Below are 17,138 nucleotides of genomic sequence, written 5' to 3' on the forward strand. Positions count from 1 at the left end.
GCTCCAGACAGAGAGCGACAGAGCTCCAGACAGAGAGCGACAGAGCTCCAGACAGAGAGAGACAGAGCTCCAGACAGAGCGAGACAGAGAGACAGAGCGAGACAGAGAGACAGAGCGAGAGAGACAGAGCGAGAGAGACAGAGCGAGAGAGACAGAGCGAGAGAGACAGAGCGAGAGAGACAGAGCGAGAGAGACAGAGCGAGAGAGACAGAGCGAGAGAGACAGAGCGAGAGAGACAGAGCGCCTGAGTGAGAGCACCAGCCAGAGAGCCAGCGCGCCAGCCAGAGAGCCAGAGCGCCAACCAGAGCACCAGCCAGAAAACCTGAGCGAGAGCGCCAGCCAGAGAGCCAGAGCGCCGGCCAGAGACCCTGAGCGAGAGCGCCAGCCAGAGAGCCCGAACGAGAGCCAGAGCGCCAGCCAGAGAGCCTGAATGAGAGCCAGAGCGCCAGCTAGAGAGCCCGAGCGATAGCCATAGAGCCCGAGCGACAGCCAGAGAGGCTGAGTGACTGCCAGAGAGGCTGAGCGAGCGTGAGAAAGGCTGAGCATGCAAGAGAGAGCGAGCCAGAGAGAAAAAGCGTCAGAGAGCAAGAACATCAGAGAGAGAGAGAGAGCCGGAGAGAGAGAGAGTGCCAGCCAGAGAGTGCGAGAGCGCAAGCGAGAGAGCGAGCCAGAGAGAGAAAGCGCCAGAGCGCCAAAGAGAGCAAGAGCGCCAGAGAGAGAGCGCCAGCCAGAGAGAGCCAGCCAGAGAGAGAGAGCGCAAGCCAGAGAGAGAGCGCGAGAGCGAACCAGCCAGAGAGAGAAAGAGAGAGCGAGCCAGCCAGAGAGAGAGAGCCAGCCAGAGAGAGAGAGAGCCAGCCAGAGAGAGAGAGAGCCAGCCAGAGAGAGAGAGAGCCAGCCAGAGAGAGAGAGAGCCAGCCAGAGAGAGAGAGAGCCAGCCAGAGAGAGAGAGAGCCAGCCAGAGGGAGCGAGAGCGAGAGAGAGTGAGCGAGAGAGAGTGAGCCAGCCAGAGAGAGAAAGAGAGCAAGAGCGCCAGAGCGAGAGCGCCAGAGCGAGAGCGCCAGAGCGAGAGAGACAGAGCGAGAGAGACAGAGCGAGAGAGACAGAGCGAGAGAGACAGAGCGAGAGAGACAGAGCGAGAGAGACAGAGCGAGAGACAGACGGCTCACATTACATCAAACAGACCTGTTCAGGTGATGTAACGTTCAAGCGTTCAGACAGAAATGTCTTGTGTAGAACAGATATGTGTATAATAGGGGATCATGTCAGCTCCACTCATTGAATGTCTATCTGCACCTCAGACCCGAACCAGACAGAGTAGTCTCAGTGAATCAACTCAGAAAACGATATCACGTCAGGCTGACAGTCCTTTAAATCCACTTCTTACCGAATCCCTTTCTAATCGAACCACAGCAGTTTTAGTGAATGACTGGAAACATCACTTATTCCCTCACCATTTAGACCACATTTAGACCAGGTCTGCTACAGTACACTAACGGCAGGGAAGACTTGTGGGCTAAGTTACGAAAATATGATTCTGTCATTTCTATTTCTATGGTTGTCATTAACCTGTTAAGACTCTAGAGGCAGTATTTCATTTTTGGATAAAAAGACATGCCCGTTTTAAGCGCAATATTTTGTCACGAAAAGATGCTCGACTATGCTTGGAATTGATAGTTTTGGAAAGAAGACACTCTGACGTTTCCAGAACTGTAAAGATTTTCACTGTGAGTGCCATAGAACAGAATCTACAGGCAAAACCAAGATGTTTGAGTGACCAGGAAATCAACAGGATTTCTGGAGGCACGTTTTCCATGATCTCCTTATATGGCTGTGTATGCGACAGGAATGAACGGACACTTCCTATCGTTTCCCCCAGGTGTCTGCAGCATTGTGACGTATTTGTAGGCATATCATTGGAAGATTGACCATAAGAGCCTACAATTACCAAGTGTCCCGCACGGTGTCTGCGTGGAAATTGGTGCGCAAAAGTCAGGTACCAGTATTTTTCCATCCGAATCAGAGAAGAATGCACGCTTCCAGGGAAGGGATTTCAATGAAGAGATATATGACAAAACACCTTGAGGATTGATTCAAACAACGTTTTCCATGTTTCAGTCGATATTATGGAGTTAATTCGGAAAAAAGTTTGACGTTTAGGTGACTGAATTTTCGGTTAGTTTCGGTAGCCAAATGCATAGTAACAAAACGGAATGTTGTGTCCTACACAAGCATCTTTCAGGAAAAACTGGACATCTGCTATGTAACTGAGAGTCTCCTCATTGAAACATCTGAAGTTCTTCAAAGGTAAATTATTTTATTTGATCCCTTTGCTGGTTTTTGTGAATGTTGCGTGCTAAATGCTAACGCTAAATGCTAAGCTAGCTATCACCACTCTTACACAAATTATTGATTTTCTCTGGTTCTAAAGCATATTTTGAAAATCTGAGACGACAGGATTGTTAAGAAAAGGATAAGCTTGAGGATAGGCATATTTATTTCATTTAATTTGCAATTTTCAGAAATCGCTAATTTTGCGTTATGGTAATGAGCTTGAGGTTGTAGTCACGATCCCGGATCCGGGATGGGGCGGACTAAGAGGTTTTAAGGCCATGGTCATGTTGACTTTAAAAAGAAGAGAAACTCACACCGTTCTAACTGGAGTCATCGAAGACCCACATGGAAGGAGGAGGAAGACCGTGACCACTCACTCATCAATGGTGAAACAGACAATGCGTCTACGTAGTCCCTCAGCTTTCTGTTTCTCCAGAGAGGCCCGACCCAGGAAGGGAATGGTGCTCTTCATCTTACAGGTGAACGCTAGTCCCGCCTCCAGAGGTGTGTCGTCAGGCCGCAGGTCAGCATGCCAATGTCTGTAGCCTATAGGGAGAGAGGAGGGGAGTCACTATCCAGCCAAACTGCAAACCTTGGAAGAGGTAGGACACAGAATGGATGAGACAGGTGTAATGTACGCTTACACACTCACGCTCAGTCAGTGGAGGCTGGTGGGAGGAGCCATAGGAGGATGGTAATGACTGGAATGGAATTCATGGAACAGAGTCAACCGTGCGGTTTCCATACGTTTGATAAACGTACATGTATTCCATTCCAGCCATTACAATGAGCCCATCCTCCTTTAGCTAATAATAATAATAATAATAAATGCCATTTAGCAGACGCTTTTATCCAAAGCGACTTACAGTCATGTGTGCATACATTCTACGTATGGGAGGTCCCGGGAATCGAACCCACTACCCTAGCGTTACAAGCGCCATGCTCTACCAACTGAGCTACAGACTAAACCTTATGGTGCAAGAGATTAATGTGTTAGCTATACAAATTCAGACAATATTTTTCCTCCCACCAGCCTCCTCTGCATTCATTAGACACAGAAACATGAACGCATGCAAGCGCGCAGAGGTTAAGCACTCTCAAAGAAGTTGCTTATAACGATAAGCAACTTCTTTGAGAGTGCTTAACCTCTGCGCGCTTGCATGCGTTCATGTTTCTGTGTCTAATGAATCCTCTGTCCAACGTATTCGATGATCACTTCCACTTCTGAGTTAACGGTGAATTCTTTGGTGACTGTAGAGTCCAATCAGAGATCCACAAACTTTATTGCAGGTGGGGCATATGCAGTCTGTGTTGGCGGGGGGCAGGCATGGTTGTATGTCTCCTGAGCTGTTTTTGCTGTCTCTTTATGCTCCTCTCCCCGCCTCTGTACACCGCACTGGCAGAGCTGCCGCCAGGTGGAACGGTTGGCAGCAGCATCCTCTAGGTCTGTGGGTTTGATGTTGCACTTCTTCAGTGACGTTTTCAGCTGGTCCTTGTAGAGCTTCAGCTGTCCCCTGCAGACAGCTATATGGCCGGCCAAGATGTAGCTGGCCATACAGGATCTTCCCTGGCAAGCGCTCCTGAGACATGCGCTTCTAATGACATGCCCAAGCCAGCACAGTTGGTGTTGAGTGACCATGGCATCCTTACTCTTGCAGTTGGTCTTAGCAAGTATTTCTGTATGGGGCACGCGGTTGCACCAGGGGATTCCCAGGACGCAATGCAGGCATCTAATGTGGAATCGCTCGAGCTGCATGTTGTGGCGACTAAGTGACCCAGGCTTGGTGATGCAGACGGCAAACTTGGTGTGGAGGTGGAGATTCCTGTTTTGGAAGACCCTGCATCTGAGTTTCCCGAAGGCAGTTGATGCTTGCTTGATCCGATTTTGAATTTTGAGGTCGATGCTGCAGTCTGAAAGAATGCTACCCAGGTATTTGAAGGATAGAACTATTGCCAGTGATTTGTGTTCAATGGTGAAGACAGGCATGGTGGGTGGAGGGCTGGATCTCCATTGACAGACCACCTCTGTCTTGGTGGTGTTGATAGACAGTCCCATCCTGCTATAGACCATCACAGCCGCTACAAGACAGACTGAAGGTCTTTCAGAGTGTGGGCCACAAGAGCACAGTCATCAGCATACTGCAGCTCAAGAACCCATTCTGTCAAGACTTTGGTGGTTGCTTGGAGCCTCCTGACTTTGAATAGATTTCCATCCAGCCTGAAGTCCACTGCAAAACCCCTGCTGTCCTCAAATTATTTCTGGAGAAGCTGGGTGACACGTAGGAGGAATACGTTAAAGAGTACCAGTGCGAGTCACACACCCCTGCCTCACACCGATGCTTACTCTAAAGGGCACCGTTTCCTGCCTTCCAATGGCCACCAGAGCCATCATCCCATCATGGAACTGGAAAAGGATGTTGACAAATTGGACAGGCAAATTTGAGTAGAATGCCCGATAGTAGTTTCCTGCTCACAGAGTCAAAGGCCTTGGAGAGGTCGAGAAAGGCCATGAAAAGTCCTGATGTTATTCATGGCACTTCTCTTGGAGTTGCTTGTGTCCCGAGAATATCATGTTGACCATACTCCTGTTCTTTCTGAAGCCGCATTGTCTCTGGCAGCAGTTCCTCTGTGATGTTGTTCACCGGCCTGTGTAGCATCACCTACACAGGCTGGTGAACAACAACACCCCCCTCGCTTGTTGCCACAGATGGAGCTGTCACCCTTGTTCTTATCGATGTTTGCATCCCGCCACTGTTGTGGGACGATCTCCTGGTCCCAAACCTCAGTGATGTACTGGTGGAGCGTTCTAGTACAGAAGTAACCTCCCTTCTTAAGTAGCTCTGCCGGGATGCTGTCAGCGCCAGGAGTCTCCTCGTTGTTCTTGAGGGAATGGATAGCTGAGAACACCTCTTGGAAGGTTGGTGAATGGTTGAGGCCTTGAATGCCAACTTCTGATCCACGGGGTCCTCTGCGATCAGAAGAGGCTCAGTCTCCCTCAGCCTTTCAGCGAGAGAGCGGCGGAACTCATACTTTGCTGCAGATTTCTCATGCCGGAAACAGTGCAGTTGCCTCTTACTGGACCTCTGCAGGCGTTGGGGGCATGGCACGTGCCAGAACGTCTCACTATGACGTAGTACATCAGGTGCCAGTGTTTGGAGCGTGGGTGCCTTATATGCCTTATATTTGTTCTCCTGCTGGAACAAGGGTGTCAGTGACAATGAGGTCGTGCTCGGCACATAGAGCCATTCTCATTGACCTGGCCAACACAATGCCTACCCAGCACTCTGTTCCATATCCTGTTGTTCTGTCCCACCCTAGCGTTGAAGTCACCCAGCAGAAAGATGTTGTCATTCCTGGGGATGTGGTGAAGGGCCTCATCTAGTGACTGGTAGAAGCCGTCCTTGCCTAATTTTCAGATGGTAACGTTGGTGCGTATGCACTGAGAAGAGTAGTATAATGCATATTGGCTAGGGGGATATGGTGAGACATGAGTCTCTCTCTCTTCCTCACCGACAGGTGTTTCGGTGAGGCTGGGTAGAAGGCTGTTCTTAATTGCCAGTCCCACACCGATGTTGTGGAACTCCCGATAGGTGCGGTAGCCTATCCAGGCTGGAGTGAGTGGGCAATTTTTAGGCCACCGTTTTCTAGGCCTTCACTGTAGGAAGGTGAAATTCCAGTGGCAAGGGGAGAAACCCAGGACAACCAGTACCTTCCACAGCTGCAGGAGGCTGCCGGAACCGCATTCTGTCGGCGTCCACCCGCACGCCGCTTTTCTTTCAAGGCGTGCTCCCCAAGCCGTTGTCGTACCAGACTAACCCACAAGGCAGCGGGACGACAGTGGTTGATGGCTGCCAGGACTTGTCCACACAGAGGTGGGCCTGTACAGATGCATCTCTGGGGCCCACCGCTGCTCCCGAGGTCCCCAGCCGGTTAGACTGGAGTTTCAAGACAACCAGTAAACGTCTGCCGTCCCGAAGAGGCCCGACAGGAGTCTTTGTCACGGAGAGGCTTTAGACCGGCAAGGGGAAACTTGTGCATGAAGCTTCTCCCCAATTCACCACAGGGGGTAGCCGGCGGCAGCGAGCTGTAAGCGAGAGTATGCAAGCAAGTGGCAAGCGGGCATGCAACTAACCTCTACCTGCGGATACGTCAAACAGCCACTGTAATGGGTCTCTCTTTTCTGCTAGTCATGCTACTGCTGTTCTCTCAAGGACACAGGTATTGAACCAAACACGCTCTGTTTCACTTACAGCTCTGCTCCATGTTGTCACGACACCAGTATTGCGATACTTACCATACCAGATTATCCGTGGCAAAAAAATAAAACACGAAGCCGACAAAACTCTATGGTCCTTTAAAATCTACTTCTGTGACTCTGCTTGACAACATAAGGCAGTTTTCTCCAACATTAGGACTGTTTTCCTCGAGAAATTCTGTCCACTTCGTGTTTTGTTTCCTTTGCTTCCTAGTATCGCGATACTGGTATCGAGACAACACTACGACTGATACCTATGGAAATGTGTACAGCTGCCTATGGAGGTTTATACATTCAGTTAAAACATTAATAGGACTGTTACTGTACTCTCAGCCTGGGCACTAGTCAGTTAAGCTAAAATTCCACACCTTGTACTCCGTGTCAAACGAAGCTAATAAGAATCTGTAGTGTGTGTGATTATCCCACTGCAGTTACAGAAGAAAACTTTTCCTGGCACATCTCACTAATATGTTTTCCTGGAACATGTCATAGCTGAAGCACAGCTGGTGGTTGTGTTGCCTCCAGCCCCTCAGCTCAGAAAACCACAGCTGGTTCCGGAAAAACTTTGTTGAGTTGTTGTTCTGCCACCAAACTCTTTCGGAGCTGTACTTTACCTTTCTCGATGCTGAAGTACATGTCTATGCTGAGGGAGTCATTGGCACACACACACGCACACACACACACAAACACCTTTCTCTATACTGAGGGAGTCATTGGCGCGCGCACACACACACCTTTCTCTATACTGAGGGAGTCATTGGCACACACACACGCACAAACACACACACACGCACACAAACACCTTTATACTGAGGGAGTCGATGGCGCGCGCACGCACGCACGCATGCACGCACACACACACACACCTTTCTCTATACTGAGGGAGTCGATGGCTCTGTATCCGGCGTTGATGATGCTGTGCTTGGCACCGGCAGCCATGACAGCCTGGTAGACAGGCAAGCAGGAGTCCTTAGGGATGTGCAGTTCCCAGCCCAGCTCGCCCACGAAGGACAGACGCATGGCACGCACCTAGAGGGGGAGGGGGGGGTGACAGAATGAGAATTCATGAGCGAGTGATTGAATGAGTGAAAGACAGTGAGCGAGTTAGTGAGCGAATGAGGAAAGTGATCATTTAAAATGTCCTGGGACATGATGGGGCTCTAATAAGACACAGTAATTGCAACCGATAGTTCTCTTCCCAACACACTGTATGCAATGAGACTTTAAATTGCATGGCCAGAACCCTATGTAATATATCGGTAATGGAATGAATAGAGGAATTGTGTACGAGTTGTCCTTGAGAGCAGGAAGGCAGCTCACACTGGTCTAGTCTGACAGAGAGAACCCTTCTGGAGAACAGCACAGCTGCTCTGTAACCCTCCTACTATCTACTGTTCCCACACACCACGTCTTCAAGGACATGGTCTGTATGCCGGGCTGCCGTACATTCTAATGAAGAAGTTCCTCGCACAGAGAGAGACAGAGAGAGAGAGACAGAGAGACAGAGAGAGAGACAGAGACAGAGAGAGACAGAGAGAGACAGAGAGAGACAGAGAGAGACAGAGAGAGACAGACAGAGAGAGAGAGAGAGAGAGAGAGAGCGTGGGAGGATGAACAGAAGCATGGGAAAGGAACAGGGTGGGAACTGATAGAAATGTGTTAGGGACAGAGCTGGATAGGGAGAAGAAAAGAGGAAGAGCAGAAGAAGAGATGTGAGACTAAAGAAGAAGAGATGTGAGACTAAAGAAGAAGAGATGTGAGACTAAAGAAGGAGAGAGGGTGAGAGACTGGTGAAGCAGGACAGCAGGAGGAATGTGAGGAGAAGCTGAGGAGATGTGACAACAGCAAGGATAGTTGAAGAGGCAGCCCCAGAGGAGGCCCCGTCAGCCACACCATCTGGCCAGCACAGCCTCACACAGGTCCCTTTATCCCCCCCCACTCACAGCAGGAAACTCTAGGGATCCGGACAGAACTAGGCCAAGAACCTCTCACATAACACATACACAAATAATAATCATGCATGCACATGCAGGCACACATGCACACCCGCGTGCACGCACACCCATGCATGCATGCACGTGGGTGGGTGTGCGTGGGGGTGGGCATGCGTGTGGGTGTGTGCCAAACAACCAGCCTCGCGGTATGTTAAACCTGTATGGGAGAATGATGTGTAATGAATGAGTTGGGGCACAGGCAAAGACCGTGTTTTTCAGCACGGCAGTGAGACCATCATCGGGGCTAAAATGCCATCAAGACCGTACTTAATGTAGGACAGGATGGGGCATTAGTGAAGCAGATGCCAAAGAAACAAGGGGGATCCGGAAAAAAACCATGACATAATTCAGCAAAATCAAAACAGAATGCATTAGTGACACTGCGCCACAGGCTTAGTTGGAAATAGAGCTGTCTTTATTTGGGAGAGGAGAGCCACTCAGTTCCAACGCTGCTCCGCTCATCTACTGGGAAACATACAGAGGACCCAGTGTTTTATACTGTACTGTAATTACAGTGTAATTGTTAGAGCTGTATTGGATGTTTTTCTTTTTTTAAACACTCCAAATGTATTACAGCTAAACATGTATAGAGATAGTCTCTTAATTTGATCACTGTTGTCAGATTGTGGCAACTTGTGGTGTATTGAAGGTTTAAAAAGGCTTCTAAAGTTCGTAATTTCCACTTAAACTTGATTTGCCCCAACGGAAAATGCGTCAACCCCTACAAAAATATCCATTCATTATAATCCACATAACACCTTATGACATCAGTGGGACAGTCACTTAACAATAGTGCATCTAAAACTTAGGGGGTGGGGTGAGAGGGATTACTTAACCTATCCTAGGTATTCCTTAAAGAGGTGGGGTTTCAGGTGTCTCCGGAAGGTGGTGATTGACTCCGCTGTCCTGGCGTCGTGAGGAGTTTGTTCCACCATTGGGGGCCAGGGCAGCGAACAGTTTTGACTGGGCTGAGCGGGAGCTGTACTTCCTCAGTGGTAGGGAGGCGAGCAGGCCAGAGGTGGATGAACGCAGTGCCCTTGTTTGGGTGTAGGGCCTGATCAGAGCCTGGAGGTACTGAGGTGCCGTTCCCCTCACAGCTCCGTAGGCAAGCACCATGGTCTTGTAGCGGATGCGAGCTTCAACTGGAAGCCAGTGGAAAACGGAGGAGCGGGGTGACGTGAGAGAACTTGGGAAGGTTGAACACCAGACGGGCTGCGGCGTTCTGGATGAGTTGAAGGGGTTTAATGGCACAGGCAGGGAGCCCAGCCAACAGCGAGTTGCAGTAATCCAGACGGGAGATGACAAGTGCCTGGATTAGGACCTGCGCCGCTTCCTGTGTGAGGCAGGGTCGTACTCTGCGGATGTTGTAGAGCATGAACCTACAGGAACGGGCCACCGCCTTGATGTTAGTTGAGAACGACAGGGTGTTGTCCAGGATCACGCCAAGGTTCTTGGCGCTCTGGGAGGAGGACACAATGGAGTTGTCGACCGTGATGGCGAGATCATGGAACGGGCAGTCCTTCCCCGGGAGGAAGAGCAGCTCCGTCTTGCCGAGGTTCAGCTTGAGGTGGTGATCCGTCATCCACACTGATATGTCTGCCAGACATGCAGAGATGCGATTCGCCACCTGGTCATCAGAAGGGGAAAGGAGAAGATTAATTGTGTGTCGTCTGCATAGCAATGATAAGAGAGACCATGTGAGGTTATGACAGAGCCAAGTGACTTGGTGTATAGCGAGAATAGGAGAGGGCCAAGAACAGAGCCCTGGGGGACACCAGTGGTGAGAGCGCGTGGTGAGGAGACAGATTCTCGCCACGCCACCTGGTAGGAGCGACCTGTCAGGTAGGACGCAATCAAGCGTGGGCCGCGCCGGAGATGCCCAACTCGGAGAGGGTGGAGAGGAGGATCTGATGGTTCACAGTATCGAAGGCAGCCGATAGATCTAGAAGGATGAGAGCAGAGGAGAGAGAGTTAGCTTTAGCAGTGCGGAGCGCCTCCGTGATACAGAGGAGAGCAGTCTCAGTTGAATGACTAGTCTTGAAACCTGACTGATTTGGATCAAGAAGGTCATTCAGAGAGAGAGCGGGAGAGCTGGCCAAGGACGGCACGTTCAAGAGTTTTGGAGAGAAAAGAAAGAAGGGATACTGGTCTGTAATTGTTGACATCGGAGGGATCGAGTGTAGGTTTTTTCAGAAGGGGTGCAACTCTCGCTCTCTTGAAGACGGAAGGGACGTAGCCAACGGTCAGGGATGAGTTGATGAGCGAGGTGAGGTAAGGAGAAGGTCTCCGGAAATGGTCTGGAGAAGAGAGGAGGGGATAGGGTCAAGCGGGCAGGTTGTTGGGCGGCCGGCCGTCACAAGACGCGAGATTTCATCTGGAGAGAGGGAGAAAGAGGTCAGAGCACAGGGTAGGGCAGTGTGAGCAGAACCAGCGGTGTCGTTTGACTTAGCAAACGAGGATCGGATGTCGTCGACCTTCTTTTCAAAATGGTTGACGAAGTCATCTGCAGAGAGGGAGGAGGAGGGGGGGGGCGGAGGATTCAGGAGGGAGGAGAAGGTGGCAAAGAGCTTCCTAGGGTTAGAGGCAGATGCTTGGAATTTAGCGTGGTAGAAAGTGGCTTTAGCAGCAGAGACAGAGGAGGAAAATGTAGAGAGGAGGGAGTGAAAGGATGCCAGGTCCGCAGGGAGGCGAGTTTTCCTCCATTTCCGCTCGGCTGCCCGGAGCCCTGTTCTGTGAGCTCGCAATGAGTCATCGAGCCACGGAGCGGGGGGGGAGGACCGAGCCGGCCTGGAGGATAGGGGACATAGAGAGTCAAGGGATGCAGAGAGGGAGGAGAGGAGGGTTGAGGAGGCAGAATCAGGAGATAGGTGGGAGAAGGTTTGAGCGGAGGAAGAGATGATAGGATGGAAGAGGAGAGAGTAGCGGGGGAGAGAGAGCGAAGGTTGGGACGGCGCGATACCATCCAGTAGGGGCAGTGTGGGAGGTGTTGGATGAGAGCGAGAGGGAAAAGGATACAAGGCAGTGGTCGGAGACTTGGAGGAGTTGCAATGAGGTTAGTGGAAGAACAGCATCTAGTAAAGATGAGGTCGAGCGTATTGCCTGCCTTGTGAGTAGGGGGAAGGTGAGAGGGTGAGGTCAAAAGAGGAGAGGAGTGGAAAGAAGGAGGCAGAGAGGAAAGAGTCAAAGGTAGACGTGGGGAGGTTAAAGTCGCCCAGAACTGTGAGAGGTGAGCCGTCCTCAGGAAAGGAGCTTATCAAGGCATCAAGCTCATTGATGAACTCTCCGAGGAACCTGGAGGGCGATAAATGATAAGGATGTTAAGCTTGAAAGGGCTAGTAACTGTGACAGCATGGAATTCAAAGGAGGCGATAGACAGATGGGTAAGGGAGAAAGAGAGAATGACCACTTGGGAGAGATGAGGATCCCGGTGCCACCACCCCGCTGACCAGATGCTCTCGGGGTGTGCGAGAACACGTGGGCGGACGAAGAGAGAGAGCAGTAGGAGTAGCAGTGTTGTCTGTGGTGATCCATGTTTCCGTCAGTGCCAAGAGTCGAGGGACTGGAGGGAGGCATAGGCTGAGATGAACTCTGCCTTGTTGACCGCAGATTGGCAGTTCCAGAGGCTACCGGAGACCTGGAACTCCACGTGGGTCGTGCGCGCTGGGACCACCAGAGTAGGGTGGACGCGGCCACGCGGTGAGGAGCGTTTGTATGGTCTGTGCACTCACTCGGGTTCCTCACTCACAACACACAACTAGGCCGAGACACACAACAAAACACACACGCAGGCAGCTACACGCAAACGCGCGCACATACAACAACTACCTTTGTGCACACATGAACGCACACGCGCAAAGTTATGCACCCTCGCTCTTTCCTTGCTCTCTCTCATGCACACTAAGGAGAAAAGCACCCCTCTTCAAGCAGCGCCATGAAGTGTACATTTATTCGAATTTACTACTTGAATTCCATTGGCAATTGAAATCACTGTGTGAAGAAAAGTCATGTGTACCAGATTAAATTATACATTTGATGAGGCTGGAGTGTGTGTGTGTGTGTGTGTGTGTGTGTGTGTGTGTGTGTGTGTGTGTGTGTGTGTGTGTGTGTGTGTGTGTGTGTGTGTGTGTGTGTGTGTGTGTGTGTGTGTGTGTGTGTCTAAGGGTGGGAATGAAAGGGGAAAATAACTGCTAGCCAGACAGACCAATGGAGCCAGCCAGCCAGGAAGACAGACAGACGGGTCCTTTCTCTTACCTTGTGTCCGGCGGCGTTACAGACTTTGTGTGTGGAGAAAGGGAAGGCTTCGTTACTCAGGTCTGTATCCAGGATCTCCTGTAGCACCTCTCGACTGTGGACAGACACAGAACACCACGTCAACAAATCAGCTGTCAATCAACCCGTATCAGCCAATCGCCGGGTCAATCAGGAACTGGTCTAACCAGCAACTGCCGAAAGGGATCATCAGTGAATCAACAGTATATCGGTCAATCACCAATGGCAGCAGAGCTCACGTCAGCCAACGTGCCTAGCAGTCAACCTGTCCATCTGAGAAAAGTCCACCACAGACAATATAAGTCAGACAGGCAGCGCGGCACAACACACACTCATGATCGAGTAGACAAAAACAAAACATCATTCATATTTCATGGACAGTGTTCAGGTTTGGTTGGGTGTCGTCTGCGACACTGGGGCCCGGGTCTGTCCTTATGAGCTCCTCTGCGCGCACAATCTGCTTTCTGGAAAGGGCCTCGTCACTGAAGTAGCCTGATCCCAGATCTGTTTGTGCAGTCTTGCCAAACTAGACAATGACCGTAGGGAGCTGGCAAGACAGCACAAACCAATTTGCGATCAGGCTATCACTGAAGGGCCCCTGACTGTAGTCATTGGTAGCAGCTGCGTGGCTTGCAGGGCTATTGGGCCAAAACAGCCTAGACGATGAGCTCAGAGGGAGCCCCTCTTTCACTGTGACGCTTGTCTCTCATTTGGCTTCGTACACCTCTTTCCTCCAGCATAACGATTACTTTCTACCATCGTTTTTTTCACTCGTCAAATACTTTACAACAAGTGCCCGAAGAAGGGGAGGAGACAGGGGACATCATTTTAAACAATAAGAGTAACTGCACTCTAAAATTGAGATAGAGATGGCTTCCTCATTTCGGGGCCGGCGGCAGCGTCAGTGTCTCCGGGTACAGGTCAATAAAGGCTCCATCCTCAAGACACAAACGCAGCGTTGCTACATTGGCAGCAGTCAAAGTGATGAATGTTTACACTAGGGCAGAGACGTGGACTGTGAGCCACTACGGTCACGCTACGTTGATAAACAAACCTCTGTATAAAAATATGCCATTTACGACAAGGACCAGGGCTTTTCTAGGTACAGGAATGGACCAGGGCTTTTCTAGGTACAGGAATGGACCAGGGCTTTTCTAGGTACAGGAATGGACCAGGGCTTTTCTAGGTACAGGAATGGACCAGGGCTTTTCTAGGTACAGGAATGGACCAGGGCTTTTCTAGGTACAGGAATGGACCAGGGCTTTTCTAGGTACAGGAATGGCCGGACGGCTGGCTGAGATTGCAGACGCATCATTCTTCAGAGGTAAATCTCAGAGTTCGAGCGGCTGCCGGTGGACGGCGGAAGAGTAATGGATGTTTAGGCTCTGCCAGAGTGCGCGCGCGTGTGTGTGTGTGTGTGTGTGTGTGTGTGTGTGTGTGTGTGTGTGTGTGTGTGTGTGTGTGTGTGTGTGTGTGTGTGTGTGTGTGTGTGTGTGTGTGTGTGTGTGTGTGTGTGTGTGTGTGTGTGTGTAAGCACCTACCACTAAGCAGAGGAACTCATAAAGGACTAATTAAATGTGTGAGGTACAGAGGGAGATGAGGTGTAGGGCCAGGGGAATATGTGGAGGTAGAGAGATAATATATTTTGTTCGTGAAGGTAGGTGGTTTCAGGGTTTTTATTTTATTTATTTATTTATGAGGCAATGTGATTAGTTGCTGTCGAATGGATCAGTGGTATAAAGTGGTATAAAGCGCTCCGATATTTCATGAACAGCCTCCACCCATTCCCTTCCCTCTGAAACGTCATGCTTACTGAACTGTAGAGGCCGACAAGCTGTCTAATTATAAACCCTCTGTGTGAGTGTGTGCGTTAATGCGTGGATAGTGTGGGCTGTGAAACAGCCAATTAGTTGATCAGACTACCCATTTAGTGTGGCAGTTAGCGCAGGATCACAGATCTGTTCCTAATGAGAAAACACACACACACAGCTGGCTGCATATCACCCCCAAATCTAACCAAACTCCTAATTTTAGTTGTTGTAAAACTCCTATTGCACTATTACGTGACAACATCGAATTAAACATTTCTAAATTGAGATTGCACTAATTAAACTTCAGACTATTTGCAGAACTACTAATTCAGTCCCAGGGAACAAGTATGTGTCCCCTGCCTATCCGTGTGCTCTGAGATACAAATCAGACCAGAGAGAAATCCCCCCCTCCTCTTCAATATCCTCTCATTGCCTCCTCGTCACTAGCTACACTGCCGCAGGGGACTCATTTGAGTTTCACATGTGTTGTGACAGCATTTCATTCATATTTCAGGATTGTGGGAAGTGGGACGAGGGAGGAAGTGAGAGATGATGAGGGAGGGTGGGGGGGGGGGGGACATGATGAAAAAGACACTAATATGTATGGAGGCTGGGGACAGTCATTTCTACTAGCTGGAGTTAGTCTGTTCCAACAGAGAGACAGACGGAGCAGAAGGTGGCCCAGGGACAGCCATAACGACAAGGCCAACAGCAAGTTCACAGTCACAGTGAAATCCTTTTCAACCGGAACGTTTAACTTCTCTGGGATAGGTGGCAGTATTTTCACGTCCGGATGAAAAGCGTGTCCAAAGTAAACTGCCTGCTACTCAGGCCCAGAAGCTAAGATATGCATATTATTAGATTTGGATAGAAAACACTGACGTTTCTAAAACTGTTTGAATCAACTTATTTGGCAGGCAAAACCCAGAGGACAAACAATTCAGAATATTTTTTGTTTGAGGTCACTCTCTTTTCAATGGGTTTTCATTGGGAATCCAGATTTCTAAAGGACTTTCTTGCAGTTCCTATCGCTTCCACTGGATGTCAACAGTCTTTAGAAATTGGTTGAGGTTTTTCCTTTGAGAAATTAAGAAGTAGCACTGTTAGGAACGAGGCTCGAGTGTACTCTTTGTTAGAGGTGCATGACCTGAAAAGCACTCTCCACATGGTTTTCCTCCGGCATTGAACACAGTGAATCCCGGCTTAAATTTTATTGATTATTTACATCAAAAAATACCTAAAGTTGTATTAGGAAAGAAGTTTGGACAAAGCTTACAGGTAACTTATGAGAAATGTTGTAGTCATTTTGCGCGAGTTGGAACCGGTGTTTTTCTGGATCAAACACGCCAAATAAATAGATATTTTGGATATATATCCGATGGAATTAATCAAACAAAAGGACCATTTGTGATAAGGGACATATTGGAGAGCCAACAGAAGAAGCTCGTCAAAGATAAGGCATGAATTATATCTTTATTTCTGCGTTTTGTGTAACGCCTGGAGGGTTGAAACACGATTGTCTGTGTATGTTTGCTGGGGTGCTGTCCTCAGATAGTAGCATCTTTTGCTTTCGCTGTAAAGCCTTTTTGAAATCTGACATGTTGGCTGAATTCACAACAAGTGTAGCTTTAATTTGGTGTCTTGCATGTGTGATTTCATGAGTTACATTTTTATTGTCATTTATTTGAATTTGGCGCTCTGCATTATCACTGGATGTTGGCCAGGTGGGACGCTAGCGAGGTTAAACAAGTTTTGGCCCTAGAGCAGCTTTGCACACCCACATCTGTCCAGGGTGGCTTAAATGGAGGCTATACAGTGAGTAAGGCTAGGGTAACTGTATGTGACTAACGGGTTGTGCTGATGAATTACTGTAAGTAAACCAGCAGTTACTGTAAGTGACATTAATTGTGCTGATGACAAGTGACTTCCTCGAAGTAAAAGTGAGTGCCTCATTTCAGAAACTGTGTACAGTCGTGGCCAGAAGTTGAGAATGACCCAAATATTAATTTTCACAAAGTCTGCTGACTCAGTTTGTATGATAGCAATTTGCATACACTTCAGAATGTTATGAAGAGTGATCAGATGAATTACAAAGTCCCTCTTTGCCATGCAAATTAACTGAATCCCCTAAAAACATTTCCACTGCATTTCAGCCCTGCCACAAAAAGACCTGCTGACGTCACTCTGACATGCTGATTGAGTTCGAATAACAGACTGGAAGCTTCAAAAGGAGGGTGGTGCTTGGAATCCTTGTTCTTCCTCTGTCAATCATGTTTACCTGCAAGGAAACACGTGCCATCATTATTGCTTTGCACGAAAAGGGCTTCACAGGCAAGGATATTGCTGCCAGTAAGATTGCACCCTAAATCAACCATTTATCAAGATCTTCAAGGAGAGCGGTTCAATTGTGAAGAAGGCTTCAGGGTGCCCAAGAGAGTCCAGCAAGCGCCAGGACCGTCTCCTAAAGTTGATTCAGCT

At 49.3% G+C, this 17,138-nt stretch overlaps 1 protein-coding gene across 1 annotated transcript in view; it reads right to left on the bottom strand.

Annotated features, from left to right (window-relative positions):
- Positions 1 to 17,138, bottom strand: part of sardh (sarcosine dehydrogenase) — a 157,042-nt gene that overhangs the window by 13,718 nt on the left and 126,186 nt on the right. The window contains exons 18-20 of the mRNA XM_046369512.1: positions 12,832 to 12,925; positions 7,453 to 7,615; positions 2,709 to 2,877 (exon numbers count right to left, since the gene is read on the bottom strand). Of these exons, the coding sequence (XP_046225468.1) occupies positions 2,709 to 2,877; positions 7,453 to 7,615; positions 12,832 to 12,925 (426 nt within the window). The remainder of the gene's footprint in view (positions 1 to 2,708; positions 2,878 to 7,452; positions 7,616 to 12,831; positions 12,926 to 17,138) is intronic.

The sequence above is a fragment of the Oncorhynchus gorbuscha genome, linkage group LG11 (assembly GCF_021184085.1).
Source record: "Oncorhynchus gorbuscha isolate QuinsamMale2020 ecotype Even-year linkage group LG11, OgorEven_v1.0, whole genome shotgun sequence".
Classification (NCBI taxonomy): domain Eukaryota; kingdom Metazoa; phylum Chordata; class Actinopteri; order Salmoniformes; family Salmonidae; genus Oncorhynchus; species Oncorhynchus gorbuscha.